Source organism: Tachysurus fulvidraco, chromosome 22 (assembly GCF_022655615.1).
Source record: "Tachysurus fulvidraco isolate hzauxx_2018 chromosome 22, HZAU_PFXX_2.0, whole genome shotgun sequence".
NCBI lineage: Eukaryota > Metazoa > Chordata > Actinopteri > Siluriformes > Bagridae > Tachysurus > Tachysurus fulvidraco.
In genome coordinates, this window is record NC_062539.1 from 4,923,141 (window position 1) to 4,942,034 (window position 18,894).

The 18,894-nt window shown below is 37.5% G+C and overlaps 2 protein-coding genes across 2 annotated transcripts; one reads left to right on the forward strand and one right to left on the reverse strand.

Moving 5' to 3' along the window:
- Positions 1-8,552: 8,552 nt before the first annotated feature.
- On the reverse strand, positions 8,553-10,485 carry jund (JunD proto-oncogene, AP-1 transcription factor subunit). Its single transcript, XM_027150850.2, has one exon. The coding sequence runs from the start codon at positions 10,095-10,097 to the stop codon at positions 9,237-9,239; it is 861 nt and encodes a 286-aa protein (XP_027006651.1). The 5' UTR covers positions 10,098-10,485; the 3' UTR covers positions 8,553-9,236.
- Positions 10,486-14,069: 3,584 nt separating this feature from the next.
- pgpep1 (pyroglutamyl-peptidase I) lies at positions 14,070-18,339 on the forward strand. The gene is made up of 5 exons (XM_027150895.2): positions 14,070-14,260; positions 14,748-14,800; positions 15,109-15,225; positions 15,883-16,115; positions 16,589-18,339. The coding sequence occupies exons 1-5, from the start codon at positions 14,230-14,232 to the stop codon at positions 16,779-16,781; spliced, it is 627 nt and encodes a 208-aa protein (XP_027006696.1). The 5' UTR covers positions 14,070-14,229; the 3' UTR covers positions 16,782-18,339.
- Positions 18,340-18,894: the final 555 nt, after the last annotated feature.

Consider the following 18,894-nt stretch of genomic DNA (forward strand, 5'->3'; position numbering starts at 1 on the left):
AGACATGATACAGATACAGATAACGCAAAGGCCATTATTAGACAATGGTTCTCCAGGGGATCTTCACAATTAATTGTGTGATTAAGATTGGAATTTTTATGATGTGTGCGTGGATCTTGTAATGCTCACGAATACATCATTAGCGATGTTTCTTGCGACCTTGGGTGCATTGAGTCTTTCGTTAATCAGACCATAGCTCGTGTTCGAGGCAGGCCCTTTGCGGCCCTTTCGGCTGCCTCTTTGACGAGCAAAACCCCTCCAGCCAACATCGACAGGCATACATCTTGCCGAAAGGTTCTTCTGGGGTTGTTCATAATTAGCTGTATAATTATAGGTTCTAATATAAAGAAGCATTTTACTGCTTATAGGGAAGTGGTTGCTCAAGCAAGTCAAGGCTCTGGGTTGTTGATTGGAAGATAGGGGTTCAAGCCCCAGCACTGCCAAGCTGCCACTTTTGGCCTCTTAACCCTCTCTGCTCCAGGGGTGCTGTATCATGGCTGACGCTGTGCTCTGACCCAAACCTCCAAAGTTTTGATACAGTACATGGGAAAGAATTTCACAGTAATGTATATGTGACAAAATAAAGGCTTCTTGTACCTGACATGGACGCACTCTGTTATAGGTTTCTACACACAAGGTTTTCAAAAAGAGACAACTGAACCATTTTCTTGCTTTAGCTACCACATAACTTGTTTTAATCAGCAGTGTCACAATATGGCATATAGTATCTGACTGTTCAACGTGAGGCTCTAGTTTTGATACATGTGCATATTTAACAGGTATGTTATAGGTATGTTGGGCTATTCTTCATAAATACTGCTTATATTATATGATATTTCTCACACATGATTCAATTAACAAAACATTAATTATCATCTTGTAGGTCTTGTAGACTTGCTGCTTTGAAATTTGTTGAAATTATATATTCATTCAAGAATATGCTAGCTGTTCCCATGGTCTGTGTACAAAACACAGATCTGTTAGAAATCGTTCTGTTCTGCATGCAGAGTTTAGGGCATTTGGACTTGACAATGACCTCCAGTCTCCTCTCTGTCATTATCGTTAACTCTGATTAAGATTAATGAACATCATGTTGCTGTAAACCTGGAAGAACTCTGACAGGAAGCAATTTCCACCTCAAATCAATACTGTTAATGCTAATTTCTTAGAAGAAGTTACTGCAGCAGTAACTCAGCCAGTTGATACCCTATCAAAACTAACAGGATGAGTTGGCTTGTATTGACTTTTCTTGGCAGAGCAACCCACAACTTGGAAAGAAAAATGAGAAATTAGTAAGACAACAAATAAACATGAATATAGAACTTGGAAATTTAAACCACACACATAAGAGAAGAATTTGAACATGCTTCGTATTAGGTGGTTTTTGTAGAAATTCTGGTCCCCTGAAGCATCAATTATCTCAGCCATTAAGCTATAATATTTAGATTTTTTTCTCTCCAGTTGTGGGTCCCTGGAACCAGCATCATGTTTCACCCCACTGGCACTGGTGTTGTTTAAATCCCATAATTGGTCAGAGGATTTGCTGTTGATATTATCGAACATATTATAGAAACAGTTTTCCCTTGTTGGCTTATTAGTGAATAGTAAATGATGTCATAATTTAAACCTTTGATTATTCTGCATGGGCAGATCTGGACCGAAATTTTTTTAAATAAGCATTCCCAGTGCTTTCAATACTATAACAAACCCTGAAGGTCAACCTGTGCAATTGATGCCAACAGTAATTTAAAACACTGTGGTGATTAAAGTTGGAACATTTCTGGCACTGCTGAGCCTTCATCAATCAATTCCCTTACAGTTCTGTGCTTCCGTGCTAGAATTTTTTTTTTTTCCCCAATTATGACCAAGAATAGCCTGGATGGTGCTTTATTTACAGCATCCTAGAAGCTCTTTTCTAAATTGCCCTGAAAAAAACACAATCCTAAATAAAACACACAATACTTTGAATTGTGTTTAATTTCTTAGACAGCATTAATCAGCACTCAAAAATGTTTTGCAAGTGTTTTTTTTTTTGTTTGTTTGTTTTGAAACATTTTTTTTCCACCAGATTTCTCACCAGTTTGGTCAGTCGGAACCCAGACCTCGCTTTTCACACACCAGATACCGCCTGGGGAGGTTGAAAACTAACATGTGCTTTGTCTGAGACACCACCACTATTCAAAATGTGTCGTAACACACTCAGAGGAAAGTGCTATCGACCTTCTTCCACCTAGATGAGCTGGCTCATAGACACCTATGATTGTCAGTATGATTGACAGGACAGAGAGTGAGTGCCATCCATCCCACCCAGAGAGCAAGACCAGTTTCACTCATTTATGATACTCTAAAGCTTTTCACTCATCCACAGATAGCTTTGAAACAATGTGTAATAAATTAACAAGACTTTCTTATAATTATAGAGCAACCAAGTCACAGACCCTCTGTATATATATATATATATATATATATATATATATATATATATATATATATATATATATATATATATATATATATATATATATATATATCATGGGCTCCTGGGGGTCCCTTGGGGATCTCTAATAGAACTCACTTTGTACTCACATTGTTCAGGATAAATAGTACAGAAAATGGATGTGGATGGTTTTAGCTTAATCACATATCACAAAACTTTCGGAACTATAAAAAAATCTGGAGATAATTTTATTGTGTTGCGCTAAGCTAGATATGCAAGTAGATATTTCTTATCTATTATATGGGGAGGTTATTAGATGAAAAACACTGCAGGATTACTTTAATATTTCACACTTAACCAGGTATTAGTTTAGCACCTTGACAACACACGTACAGTCGGCTTTTCGAAATCGATTTCCATCAGAAATAATGACTGGAAGGAGAGCAGAGTGCACTGAGAGTAAAGTCTTCCTCTAATGACAGGGTCTATGTGAATTGTTATTTGTCTGCCTGTTGGTTTCGCAGCTAAAGGCATTCTTTTGTTCTCTTGTCAGACAGAGCACTTAGGAAGGCCACATCAGATCTGTGACGGATAAAAAGCATCTGCCAGATGTCAGATGAGCTGTAAAGTAAAGACCCAGTAACTTAAACTGTGAAATGAACTCATATGGGGTTGTAGGACAGTACATTGTTTTTTACATGATTTGTTTTGCTGTTATTGCGATGTAGGATTTATTTACATGTTATATTTATGTTACATGTTATATAATTATGTGTTATTTTCTTCCAAATGTATTTTTTTACTTAATTTTATTAATGTTTGCTTTATATATGTATTTTTAAAGCATACAATTATTTTATTTAGTAGTGATTTTTTTTTTTTTTACATGATTTTTCATGTGTGATTTTCATTTCATTTTTCACTCACTCTCACTCATTTTCTACCGCTTTTCCGAACTACCTCGGGTCACGGGGAGCCTGTGCCTATCTCAGGCATCATCGGGCATCAAGGCAGGATACACCCTGGACAGAGTGCCAACCCATCACAGGGCACACACACTCTCATTCACTCACACAATCACACACTATGGACAATTTTCCAGAGATGCCAATCAACCTACCATGCATGTCTTTGGACCGGGGGAGGAAACCGGAGTACCTGGAGGAAACCCCCGAGACACATGGAGAACGTGCAAACTCCGCACATACAAGGTGGAGGCAGGAATTTAACCCCGACCCTGGAGGTGTGAGGCAAACGTGCTAACCACTAAGCCACCGTGTCCAAAGACATGCATGGTAGGTTGATTGGCATCTCTGGAAAATTTCATTTTTCAATTTTCAATAAAATTTTTTTCCTGGTGATTTTCTCCTGTGTATAATTCTTGTTATATTGTTATCATGTCTGTTTACATGAGTTCAAATTTGCAATTTCAGGATATGGTGAAATGTGCCTGCAAATGTTTATTCACATACTCACGTGTAAAAGGTGTGTTTTTTTTCAAGGCTGATTTTCGACGTGATCTCTGTATGAGCAAAATGTTTGGTCCATTTGTTTATGCTTTGTTTATGTGGTGAGGAAGCACTTATTCAATTTTTTTATGGTTATGGATCACACACACACAAACACACACACACACACACACACATCGCACCGGTCTGTTTTCCTTGGAATATTCACTGCTAAAATCTGTCATGTTATTTTAAAGACCTTTCTCATGAAAATGTATTGTTTTAATCAGCATGAATTCTGTTGTTTATTTGACCTTCTATTGTATGTGGTCTGGTCAGCCCCTTGTTTAAAACAGAGTCTGGGACAAAAGTACAATGGGTACGTGTTTTGCTTGTGCTCTAGGTGGCCTGATGACCTCAAGAAGCAGATGACTCAAGAAGTTAGGACAAGGCTTATTAATAAGGAAATCTAAAACCTGCATAGCTCTGTGCTTTTCAGATGTGCCTATTCTCACTGATATAATGATCCACTTTAGTCAAGCGGTTGATTCTGGACACAAAGCATGAGAAGGACAGAGCACATGGAGTACAGCGAAAACAACCACTGACGCCTGTTCAGTAATTTATACAGTTGCTGCAGGCCTATGGAAAGCCCTGAATCACCTGCTTACTCTGTGGGATTTTTAATTAACCCCCAGTCCTCTCAGAATTACAATAGATCCAGTTAAGGTCAGAAGAGCAGACGTGTCTGAAAGGGTAATAAACAGTCTGGAAGGCTAACACACAGGAATTCATGAAGGCCACAGTAGAGGACGTGGCTGGACTGCTGGTGATTAGAGCTCAGATGAAAACAGATAGTGAAGTGGATATAGAGCTTGACTGACTGCAAGACACAAGATAGGAAAAAGCAGACTATTCATTTTGAAACTTTGAAATTATATACCTGAGGGGAAGTGGGCCAATCTCTACCATGTGTCTCCCTCTACTGGACAATGCTGCTGTTACAGCTAGTTATTTTGTCTACTGTAAGTGCTTTATCCTGCTCAGGGTCATGGTGGATCTGGAGACTATCACAGGTACAGTGGGCTCAGGGTGGGAGCATTCAGCTCAGATATAGAACAACACACACACACACACACACACACACACACACACACACACACACACACACACACACACACACACATACGCATAAAACATAACATTATAATCACCTGCCTAATATTTTGTATTCTCACCATTTACATTTACATTTATAGCATTTGGCAGACGAACTTATCCAGAGCAACGTACATAAGTGCTTAAATCTTTCTCATTGGATACATTAATGCTGGTTCACTAGGTTACATACTTAAGATACCATGAGTATAAAACATTGTTCCAACAAGTTACAATGAAAAAGTTTCAACATTTTTTTTAATGCAGTAGATAGGGAAAGAAGTGCTAGTGTTTACTGAATAAGTAGGTCTTCAACCGCCGTATGAAAATAGCCAGTGACTCAGCTGTCCGGACCTCTAGGGGAAGTTCATTCCACCACCTTGGTGCCAGAATAGAGAAGAGTCTTGTAGTATACTTGCCTCTTACCCTGAGAGATGGTGGAACCAGTCGAGCAGTGCTGGTAGATCGGAGGTTGCGGGGTGCAGTGCGAGGAGTGATGAGGGCTTTGAGGTAAGATGGAGCTGGTCCATTTTTGGCTTTGTAGGCCAGCATCAGTGTTTTGAATCTGATGCCTGCAGCTACCGAAAGCCAGTGGAGGGATCGCAGCAGCAGGGTGGTATGCCAGAACTTCGGCAGAGTGAAAACGGATTGCATTCATAGGTAGACCTGCCAGCAGTGCATAGCAGTAATCCAGTCTTGAAAAGACAAGAGACTGAACAAGTACCTGAGCAGCCTGTGTGGACAAAAATGGCCGAATCCTTCTAATGTTGTAGAGAAGAAACCGACATGAGTGAGTCACATTAGCAACATGAGAGGAAAAGGACAGTTGATTGTCCATTGTTTACTCCAAGGTTGCGAGCTGTGACTAAAGTCACAGTCGTGCAGGGATATAGCAAGGTCATGACCTGGGGATGAATCACCTGGGATGAACAGCAGTTCAGTTTTGCTAGGATTGATCTTTAACTGATGAGCAGTCATTCATGATGATATTTCTGCCAGACATGCTGAGATCCAGAAACTGTGGTATCTGAGGGTGGGAAAGAGGAGAATAACAAACAATAACCAAAACATAATATAACCAAATAATATAATATATAACATATACCGAATAATAACCAAAACAGCTCTGTCCCATCGTGCACCCTTGGTGCCCATGACCCTGTCACCAGTTCACCAGTTTATTCTTCATTTGCCATTTTTGGTCGGTTTTAATTGCTGCATACCAGGAACACCCCACAAGACCTGCTATTATGGATATTCTTACAAAGATTCTTATGCATGCCCATTTTTTTCTGCTTCCAACACATCATCTTCAAGAACTGAGCCAAGGTGTCTCAAAGGTGCCATTGTGATGAGATTATCAATGTTATTAACTTCATTTAGCACTGGTTATAATTATGGCTGATTGGTGTATAGCAGTGTTTTTGGACAGTGGAAAGAAACCCATACAAACAAAAATCCAAAAAAAAAAAAAATGCTTAGTATAACCCAAACATTCTATCAAACCAGAGATTCAATTTGAGGCATCAAAATCTTTTATGTATGTCGCTATCTTGACTGGTCTGTCCCTAGAAAAAAATATAAAATATTATAAAATATGACTCCAAATCCTCTACTGTTTCAAAATCATATATAATCTCAATTTCTTAATAGAAACATTATACTTTATATAGTATATAGAATATACTTTTAGCTAGTCCACAAAAACTAGAAATACTAAAGAAATATTCAGAAATACTTTGCTCAAATAATGGACCTGCTCATGTGACCTGTGTGTTATCTGTATTTATGTATTATACTTTTATTAGTAATTATTCTGTAGCACAGGGTCACAAAGATGTTGGCACGACATGGCAGACACCCTGGACAGGGTAGCAACCCATTGCAGTGCACAATCACTTACACACCCCAGACAATTTAACTGAGGAGGAAACTGAATTACTCAAAGGAAACCCCCTGAAGTATGAGGAGAACATGCAAACTCCAGGGGTGAGACGCACATGCTGAACACTAAGCCACCATGACCATAGTTTCTATATGTGCAAAGAATTCATGGAAAATCAAATAGAATCTTAAATCAAAAGAAAATTTAACAAAAGAAAAAAGCAGACATCAGACAATTGTTTTAAATGTTATTATTGAGTGCTGTGCTTAAGTGTGCTGGAAAATAAGATTACTTTACTATTTCCCAGTTACACCAAAAGTTATTCACTTGAAAGCTACATACACTGAATATTTTACCTACAAACATCAATATGACTAGAAATATAAGCTTCCAAAAGAGTACAATCCACATAAATCATCTTTTTTATTCCCTGCTGCATGTTCCACCCTTAAATCCAAGCCTTCTGAATGAGGCATTTGATTACATGCTAGCACTACAGAGTGTTTCAAGAGCACCCCTGAAACCAAGCATTAAAACACTGCATGAAATGATGGTGCATTGTTCCAATGCCACAAATTAAGGCTATACTGTTGCTAACAAACATACTGATAAAAGAGGTGTAGCTGTGTCACACCTCACGTATTTAGCAGGGTGGTGCTGCAATGGCATGACTTGTGTATACATTGTGGTATTGTTGTTCAGTTACCATGAGGGAGTGTCAGTGTTAGCTTTTTCTGTTGAAATCTTACTTCTGGGAAATTCCCAATGCTAACTGCAGTATTTCTGAAACACGTCTCCCACTGATGTTATTTTAAAATGTATAATCATACTTATTCCTCTTTTAGTTTGATATAAACTAGTAAATTAAGTCCTACATCTTTTAAAACACACTGACTGATGCTCATTTTCACAATATTAAAGTAGTAATTCTGTCCAAATAATAGGTTTGTATAGAATCTATTAAGTAATTAGCTCTAAAAGGTTAAACTAGTCCAGATATAAAAATATATCAGACTGATCAGATCATTATGAAAGTATTTCCTCTCCTCCCCTTTGGCCCTGACATTAGCAGACAAAATGCAGAATTTGTACATGTCATTGAATAGACATACTAATGGCTTGGTAAACAGTCTACAGTTCTGTCTAAGCTGTTAGCATAGAGGAATGTGAAGTATTGACATAAATATCATGATCAGATATCAGCATGCTATTAAATGTGAACATGTTTCAGCAAAACACCCAGAATGGCATTTTAAGATTCGAATGCATAGACCTGGCTTTACAATTTATGCAAACAAACCAAAAAATTGTTTCACAGCTCAATGTTTGACACTTAAATACTTAAATGATATTGTTTTTTTTTTTAATTACCGGAGATAGGCCTGATGTTTTACCAATAAGAAACATTAGATGGCCTCCTCTGTAATAAAGTGGGTTTTTCTATGCTCACATCTATGCTGTCCTCACTCATAACTTAAAATATGGCACAGAGGTTACTTAAGCACCATGAATTAAAAAGCACATTCTTCACACACATAACCTGTAAAACAAGCAACTGCATACAAGTAAACCAGTGAGACTGGGACCTCTTGAGAGAAAAAAAAAGTTACTCAGCAACAACAGAGCAAATACAAGATCCTTTTTATTAGACAGTAATTCAAGCAATCTTGAATGTGATAGTCTGACATGTGACAAATAAACAAGTAAATCAATGACAAGTCACAACAGGAAGAAATAAGACGATGTGTGAATAGCTGTAATATAAATTAGATAAGGTCATTGGTTAGTAAGTGTGTGTACACAATTAAGGCTTTAAACATGAAGTGTGCATGCATGACATCTGTGTTTGGTTGCACTCATTGAGTTTGTCTCATTATCATGCAAAACACTGCTGCTGCTTTAAGTCTCCTCCTGTCTCAGGTAACTAGGCCCAGACTCTGAGAACTATGACACGTAGTAGTGTAAATGCAATTGTCGTAGATCTGCAGTCAGTAAGACAGCTGTAGGCCTGCCTTCCTGCTGTTTAGTTTAAACCATATAACACACCTGAATGAACTGAACTCTTCTGAACACTTTGATCTTATGCCATGTTTTATTAGATGCATACAGGAAATGATCTCTGCAGGTAAGCAAAAGGTCCACAGAGAGGATTAGTTCTCAAATAATTCATTTCAGTTCATCTGCTACAAAACGGTGTAAACATGTACGTGTGTGTATACATCTATACACTCCCACTCTTATTTACATGAGCACCTATATCAGTGTCCTCTCTTTTGGCACAGTTCTGATTAAAAAGAGGAACGCATCCTCAGTACGCCTGCACCTGGGTGGGCAGCAGCTGGCAGCCGTTGTTCACGTGGTTCATGACCCGCTGTTTGAGCTGCGCGACCTGTTCACGCAACACGCTGGCGGTTGACGCGAGCTCACTGTTTTGAGTCTTGAGCGTTTTGACTTTGTCCTCCAGGCGCGAGATCCTCTCCAGCTTCCTCTTGCGGCACTTGGATGCGGCGATGCGGTTGCGCAGCTTTTTGCGTTCCGCCTTGATGCGCTCCTGCGTGTCCATGTCGATGGGTGACAGAGGCGGACTGTCACCGAAGCTCTGCACGTCTGGGACGGTCTGCGGTTCGTCCTTGGGCGAACGGATCCGCGAGTGCGCTGATTGTGTAGCCTGCGCGTTCGGCGTACTCGCGTGTGACGATGACGATGACGACGACGACGACGATGAAGAAGATCCTGGAGGTGGCGGCGGGAAAGGGATCGTATCCGTGGAGTAGTTCACAGCTGTGCCCAGCGCGCCGCCTCCATACGTGCTCAAGTTCGTGTAGACCGGAAGGTCGGATGGCAAGCCGAGCGCGGCGCCTGTTGAGAGGCGGTTCAGCGTCGTAGCGCCGCCGTTTAGCTGGTTCTGCTTGTGCAGGTCCTCCAGGGCTTTCACGAAACCCTCTGCGAATTCCTGCTCGTCGCTCACGGGTTTCGGGTAAACGAACTGTGAGGTCGGTGTCGTCGTGACCATACCGTTGGACTGGATAATCAGCCTCTCTAGCTCAGGCGAGGCGAGTTTTAGGAGTCCCAGGTCCTGGGAGCTGAGTATTCCCTCAGCGTCCCGTAAATCCGGCTTGAGGTTAGAGCTGTTTTGGTCGTCCAGGTTTAAACTCATATCTTTCTTCATGGTTCCGTGACGCTGCGGTTCTGGATACAGACGATCGTTTCCATTCTACAGCCCCATCCGGGGTGAGATGGGCTCGTTGTCCTCCGCCTGTTTGGTTTAGTTTTCCTCGTCTTGTGCTGTGACGCCGCGTAAAAACCCGCTGCGTGACTCGTTTTCTGGTGTTTTGTCTTCACGACGTCTTATCGTTCGCTCCAGGTCTTTGTTACGTAACTTCTTTTATCACCCTTTTTTTTAATTAATTTATTTCCTGTTTAGTAAGCTACTCTCCCGTCCTCTAAACCGACGCTTCCCGGTCTTCAGAAACTCTATCTATGGGCGTAAAATAAGCATTTGCAAGTTTTCTATCCCAGAAAATTCCATTATGTCATTTCAAAGCGCTCAGATTGGCCAAAAATGACGTTGTCTTCCGGTTTAATTTAAATAAGGGGCGGTGCTAGGCTCCGTCGCTATGGAGAGAGTTCGGGACAACTGCAAACAGCGCGGTGCATTGTGGTTTGATGTCATGAGGAACGTAGAGCGCGCGAGGGTGGGGACAGCGCGAGGCCAGCCACAGAGTCTGGCAGGGAAATGTTGCTTTCTTTCAGTCTGTGTTCAGTCTTTGAACATTAAAAACACAATTTCCATTCATTTTACTTTACAGAAACGACACCAGTCAGGTCTTTTTCACGTTAACAGAAAAGGTGCTGAAAGTGAACACATACTTATCAAAGTTTAAAACAAATAAATGAGAATAAAATGTCATTTTTATGTTCATAATTTAGCTTTTCTGCTAGTAAAGGACAGTTCAGTCCTGCTTTTGACATTTATATATATATATATATATATATATATATATATATATATATATATATATATATATATATATATATATATTAAAAAAAAATAATTATATTATAATTAATATATGTTTATGAATAATTAATACTATAAATTAATTGTCTCATGTTTGCAAATAATAATTATAACAAACATTTTAACACATTGAGTCTCGGTCTGCATGTTGGCAATGGCTGCTATTAAATAAATGACTAGAAGAACATGTATGCATCATACAATTCTACCAAAGGAATAAATAAATGGCTATGTGTGGTTTTATTTCTGCAGCTTTCTTCTAAAACACTAAAATAATTCATTCTGAGTGAGTTATATGACCAGTTCACACATGCAGTATAATTTTTTTATTTCATTTACACCTCTCTGGAGATCTGTATCTGTGAGAGAACATTGGTGTCTATCTGGAAATAAGTGAATGAATCACCTTGGTTTCTGTGGCTGCTTCTATGGTTTCTATAAATAGCTGTTCCTGCAGAGACAGAAGCAGGGGGACAAACTGATATGACGACAGGGAATGGTGACGTTCGTGGGCCATTTACATCAGAGAGCTTCGCCAGCGTTGCTTGTTACTATGGCAACGCTGACATGGGGTCTGACGCAGAAGTAGCTGAATGATGCGGAGGAGGGATAAAAGATGTGGAGGATGTGGGGCACCTGAAGATGTGTAGGTGGCAGAAAACTGATATTTTTCACCTTTGGAAACATTAATGGTGGGGTAAATGGAAAAATGAGAAGAGAGTGCATTCATAAAAATGGATATTCAGTTTTGTACTGAACAGTAGATTACGGCTCTTTAGTAGGATTCAGAGGGCTGTTAGTTCAGTTTTGCACTAAACAGTAGATTACGGCTCTATAGTAGGATTCAGAGGGCTGTTAGTTCAGTTTTGCACTAAACAGTAGATTACGGCTCTATAGTAGGATTCAGAGGGCTGTTTGTTCAGGTCCTAGCTAGGCAAATAATCTGTTATTTCTGTTATCCATACATTGGCCTGGTCATTTTTCATGATATTTATTTGATGTAAAAGTTAGTGATGCTTTCAGTACAGACTTTGCAGCATTTGAAACACGTTACATTCAGCTGCTTGGGACCAAACGCTCACATACTAAATCTGCAGGCCCTTTTCTTTGCCTCTTCTGAGCTCAGTTACATGGCTCCACTTCATGACTCATACACATGTGTGGAGCCCAAGGCCAAGAAGAAAAGAGGTGATTATAATATATGAATACCACAACTGCAAAAGCATTGCACTAAAACACAAGGACTTACAACGCCCCAGAGTTTTTTCTGAGACCAACTCACACAAACAGGTTTGAACCAGATCTTTGTTCTCAGTCTTGTCGTGCAGGTCTGAGCCAGCAGGTCTGATTTTAATGATCTGTGGCTGCCACTCAAATCAGTTCAGTAAAGAGTTTTCAAATCTGTGTTTTGATGACTATTTAAACAGAGTAGAGAGAAGTTTCTTGCCAAGCACAATAGCTTGAGGAGCTAGTCGAATATTTACACATCAGTTATGTTATAATTTTCAGTTATTATGTTCAAGAAAGCTGCAGCTTGAAATAAGCGAAAACATGAAGCCGTTTGTTTTTACTATTTTGCACTAGTAGAGTTGCATGATACATGCATGTTCTTCTAATAAGTCATGTTTTACTGCAAATGGGACAGTTCATTTAATTAATTTAATTACCATAAACTAACATAAAAACACAATGTGTTTAATATAAGTATATACAAACGCAAATTACCCAGACTCTTTTCATGTACTGTCACAGTAAAACATGTCCTGATTCTTTCTCATTAGGAATATTTAAACATGCCACAGCCATTCATAAATGAAAACAAAAAAGATCTGATTTTTACACCATTGTTTGTTTCAGTCAGACAATTCTCTATGAAATGTAAAATGTGACTGACATTTGATGAATAACTCAAAAGTTAGCTAGCTGCAAAATGTAATAGTGCATATACAGTTACCATATGCTACAGATGATTACATGAAATAAACATGTATTGTTTTTTTTCCAAACATGTTTCTTTCTTTATATATATATATAATTTTTAAACCAGTGTTGTGTAGGAAAACAAACAAAAATCTGTCCTCATATATTTAAACTCAAAGGATCATTCTTTATATGTTAGTCATTTGAATGTTTTTTTTTTGTTTGTTTGTTTTTTAGAAATGGTGGGAACTGGTTGTAACTTTGTTAGCTGTATTATTAATGTTATTTTCTTTGACACAGTTTCCCAATAACCGGTTGTCCAGGTTGCTACTCAAGGAGATACACCTTAAAGTGTTCATCCTGTGCAACGTGAAAACAATGAGAGAAGTAAACAAGATGCTAAACCACAAAAATAGTTCAGAATTTTAGTGTGAGTAATAATTGTGAGTTACTTAAGTATGAATTTAGACTTAGAATTGAATATTTGTTTAAAAAACAAATAAAAAACTATGTATTAACTACTAAATTTAAAGGTTATCTTTATAATCATAAAAAATGTTTATAATAATACATTTATAAACACATGATCTGCAGGGACATCGAAGTTTTCAATTTGTAATGAGTCTCCTCAGAATGATTTAAAAGCAAGTGAAGGAGTGTTCAGGGCGTGTCTACAAAATGATTGACAGGAGGCCATTTTTCACGTAATACAACGTAAAACAATTATACTTTTTTATTATTCTAAATCATTTTCCACTTTATTTGTAAGAAATAATTAGTCATTAGTAATAAATAATAACAAAATTAATAATAATAATAATAATAATAATAATAATAATAATAATAATAATACCAACAATAATATTCTTATTATTGTTGGTATTATTATTATTATTATTATTATTATTATTGTCATAACAACAACAACAACAACAACAACAATAACAATAGCAATAATAATAATAACAACAATAAGTATTATTGTTGTTATTATTATTATTATTATTATTATTATTATTATTATTATTATTATTATTATTATTATTATTATTATTATGAGGCTTTGGTTGATATAAAATTTTAGCCTCCTAGCTAATGTCACCTGAGCGTTATGCGACTATACTGAACAGCAGGTGGCGCTGTTGTGATTCATGACGCAAAGAGAGCGAGAGCGAGAGAGAGAGAGAGAGAGAGAGAGAGAGAGAGAGAGAGAGAGAGAGAGAACTACCGGAAGCGCTGATGGGAGTTGTATTTATCTTAGCACCAATAATCAAGCCGTCTGTTAGGGTCAGTTTACTCCCATGAAACATTTTTATTTAAAAAATCACTTTCACTCTGTTCCCACGTTCGCGTCAGTGATATGGAGCAAAGGAAGACGGTTATTGTGACAGGTAAAAGAACAACAACATTATTTTTCGTCTCTAAACTAAATGTAAACAAACAAAGCACGAGCGCAGCCTTTATCAGTGAGTTTTATCTCCCGATCTTATGACAGCTGTCGATTTGCCATTGGTTGTGTTAGAAGAGAAAACACTTAATGTTAGACTTACACGCCTACTGCTGATGTTTTGTTTGTTTGTTTGTTTATTTGTTTGTTTCTGTGTAACAGTAGTGTCATAGGTGTAGCTAAAATTTATGACAACGTTTTGCAGATTTATATAAACAAAAATATGTGTTAAGTGACGATTAGATTTATATTTTATTTGCTAGCTTAAGATATACGAGGCTCCATGTAATTGAATGTATTTGTATTAACTTGTAGATATAGATGGACTGAAGTATCTGAAGAATCTGGACACCTGATGTTTTTCTAAAGTCTGTAAATGTAGACAGATGTTATTCATCCTGCTAGTCATCATTTTGTCTTTTTTTTTACAGGTTTCGAACCTTTTGGAGAACACACTGTTAATGCGAGCTGGGTGGCAGTGCAGGTATTGGAGTTTGTACATTTAGAAGAGTTAAAAAGTAACCAAACTGACCCAGGGATAAGTGTTGTGGACTATGATGACTCTATATCTGGTGTATGTGCAATAAATGCGATAAGGAACTGGTGCATGTCACTTTATAACCGTTTAATAACCTTTCTGTATCCCAAATGAAATGCAGAGTACTCAAGGCATTGTCCATGGTCACATATGTCCGTTATGGCTCTTTAGATACATTTGACTCTTCAGGTTCTCCGAAGACACCCACCTTTTTCAAAACGAGGTCTTTATTTGAAGTATGTTCCAAATTGCAGGAGCTAAAGAAGTTGGGACTCGGCCCAAATGTGGATCTACACATTACTGAGGTTCCTGTGGAGTACCAAGCAGTCCAGAATCTTCTGCCTTCACTCTGGGAGCTATATCACCCACAGGTACTGTTATTGCACTTACTGTTTTCAATGATGATCAGTTTTTAGTAATGGTTTTATACTTGTAATGGTGGATCCAGAGCTTATCCAGAAATCCCACAGCAATATGTTTTGCACTTAATTTTACTGTCATTCTTTTGCTTTTTTTCTTCTTTAATCAAACATGATACACTTGAAAGTGGAATTTATATAATTATGAAAGGTCCAGATGAATAGATAAAAGTATTCTTAATGTGGAAGACATCTAATAGATAAAGACCAAGAATGTATCCTAAATGTTGTAACCACTAAATCATTACATTGTTGAAATAATTCGAAACAAAGCAAAAATATCCGCTTTTTAAATCAGTTGTGTGCTTCATTGATAACAAGTAAGAACTCATGGTCAGCGGACATTGACTGAAGGAAGCTACAGCACTGAATAATGTTTTATCAGGTTCTGAAAAGATCAATAACTCTGTAAAGGATGTAGGCATGGATGCTTTATAGATAAGAGTATGCCAGCATAGTCCTAAAGTGTTAGCATCCACAAACAATTCTTGACAAGTTGTTTTACTAATATTAAATACATAAAGAATCCTTTAGAGTTCAGTAACAAAGTCTTAAAAATAGATGGGATGAAAATAAATGTGAACCAAGTACCTGATCTGTGCTCTACAGTTAGTGGTTCATGTTGGAGTGTCTGGAATGGCTACAACAGTAACCCTTGAAAAATGTGGTCATAACCGTGGCTATTGGCGACTTGACAACTGCAACTTCTATCCTAAGTCCGAGTGCTGTATGGATGGGGGACCAGACTGCATCAATTCTGCGATCGATATGGATGTTGTCTGCAAGAGGGTCAAGAACTCAGACCTCGGGGTCTCTGTATCCGTTTCAAAAGATGCCGGCAGGTATGCGGTCTGCATAAAATACAAAGCACAATAGTGTGTCTGAGTAATAATATCACATTTATAACTCAGCAAAGTGTTGAATTCTCAGATTAATTGGTGAGATAATGTTGATTGATTCCAAAAGCTATGACAGAGGATTTGGCTGTGAGTCAGATCACAAATTTCTGGCTCTAATATGGTGTAGTGATGTTGCTGAGGAAGCATCTGGTATAAAGCAGTAGATGTTATAATGCAAATGGTTAAATTGAAAAAAATGAAAAGATTTTCTTTAGCAGTAAATGAGATTTTGTTGAGTTTTAGTTAATTGATGTGGATGAATAAATCACTCTGGGATGTGTGGTTATAGGAAAAAATACTTTTTTGGTATTAACAGTAACTTTACATCAGGCTTTACATCAGGCCACATCACATGTTACACATGGATTTTCACTGTTGTGCTTTAAAGACTTAATGTCTGTTTTGGCTCTCATTAGATACCTGTGTGACTACACCTACTACACCTCGTTGTACCTGGGCAAAGGCCGATCTGCGTTCGTGCATGTGCCCCCCCTGGGGGAGCCATACAATGCAAAACAGCTGGCGCAGGCACTCCAAGCTGTGATCTTGGAGATGCTGAACTTGTTGGAGCATAGTATGGAAAAGCAACTTTGCCAGCACAGTCACTGAAAAATCCCAGAACAGCTTTTTAACCCACTATGTAGTGTGTTTTTGGTGATGTCCTGTACACTACATAGGCAGGACTGGGCTGATTTGCGATGTAGCCCAAACACCAGACTGCTGCTCAGCTCAAGCAAGGATTGACGTCACTTTGTGGAGGATAGTCAAAGGACGCAGAGATGTGGTGCTATGTATAAAATTAATTTGTAAAACAAACTGAATAATAGAAGCCCATCAGCACATACACAGCCATGTGTACAATAGCAAGATTTTGCAAAGTACAAAAATTACACTGAGATGAATCATATCAGAACTTTTTCCAGCCTCACTGTGAAATTACATGAAATAAAAAAATAATTAAGGAAAAAAGCTGCAATAATGTGGTTGCATAAGTTTATTTTACTTATTATTATTGTATATTTGGGCATTCAATCTCATGCTCAAAAGTAATTATCCTAAAACTGTCATCAATTTTACCGTCAACCTGAAAGGTGTCAATCAGGAGAGGGGTATAAAGGAATTTTCAAAACATATTGTGGACCATTATAAAAGCCATCATGAACAAAATAAGAAAAAATAGTGTACCACAGTGACATCAACCAAAACAGGGCATCCCTACAAAATTGAGAAAAGTACAGGATCTTGGTATCTTGCTTTCATTTTTTCACATCACAGAAACCTGCTATATTAACAGGAGAGTGAAGATTTTTGATATCCAGTGTATATAAAATATAATATTCCTTCACTTATACCTGGAAGTATTCACCTTTAGACATAAATATGATATGATATATGTATTTTTATTACTTATGTAGGAGGACTAATATGCCCTTATATTTTAGCAGAACTATTAATAAAATATATATTTGGTCTGGCCTACTGGGAATGACTTTAGGTGTACCAGTATACGGCACATATTTGTATCTGATCAATACAATGACAGCAACCAGGTGTCTAAAAGTATTTTAACAGATTAACATAGTCAAAGCACACACTTGAAAGCATACTGGAAACAATAGCCTTTGTATACATCAGGTCCTGCTAACTTCCTGCTATTTTCGAAGGACAATTTTATGGATATTATATTGTATTGTGAAAATTAATAATAATAATAATATGAAATTATATGTGTATATGTATGACATCTATAATATCTGACTGGTCATCACACCGACGTTATCTACAAAACATCCGTGTTTGGGATCCTACGACAGAAATGTGAACTGTGCCTGATATGAAGTTATAGAAATATTAGAATTAATAGTTATAAACATATTCATACAGAATACTTACAATTAAATTAATTGAGGTTGTTAGTACTTGTCTAATGTTGCTCATTTTGTTTGTTTGTTTTTAAACTTATTTTTAAACTTATTTTTTTTTCCCTTGGTCATCTTTTAAACTGATTTCCTTTTTAACCCAGGGATTCTTAATCATGTATTCTACATTACTTTTTGTAAAAAGTAGAAACTACTTTTCTGCTTAATATTCCTTATTCATCTACAGCTTAATATCTGATTTCTTAATCGCACTAAAATGCTACAATAAATCATTCTATTAGAACTAATACACTATTGTGTTATGTAGCCTTTATAACTTACATGGTTTTTATTTTAGAGTTGTACGTTGTGTATCACTCCTACGAGACACACACATTTATACATGTGTTTTGTCATCTGATTTTTATTTTGTATATATACATTTTGTGAATGTATTTTTTTTCACTTACAAATCTGTACAATTTTGGATACACATTATATCTGAGTAGGAGGACACTTGTCCATCACATCCATATGTGCTTCTTCTAGACAAAAAATGTTAGCACAAAGTTGGAAGCACACAATGGTTTCTGTACACTGTAACTTTAAGATCTTAAAGCCATATCATACAAAGACAATCTATACATCAGTCTGCCCCCAACTTTGTGTTAGAGGTTTGGTGGAAGGATCATATATGGCTGTGATGGTCAGAATAGAGTGTATGTATATAATAATACCTTAAAATGCATATAAATAAATTACAAATACAGTATTCAACACCCCCCCCCCCCATCACCACCACGTTTCCTGCACAGAATTCTGTGCACTTCTGCTCTGACGTCACGTGTTACTGCGCTTTACGT

Excerpts from the sequence above, each read along its gene's own strand:
- jund (XM_027150850.2), bottom strand. The coding sequence starts at position 10,097 with ATGAAGAAAGATATGAGTTTAAACCTGGACGACCAAAACAGCTCTAAC.
- pgpep1 (XM_027150895.2), top strand. The coding sequence starts at position 14,230 with ATGGAGCAAAGGAAGACGGTTATTGTGACAG. Across the intron at positions 14,261-14,747 it reads GAAGACGGTTATTGTGACAG|GTTTCGAACCTTTTGGAGAA; the intron begins GTAAAAGAACAA and ends TTTTTTTTACAG. Across the intron at positions 16,116-16,588 it reads GTTTCAAAAGATGCCGGCAG|ATACCTGTGTGACTACACCT; the intron begins GTATGCGGTCTG and ends GGCTCTCATTAG.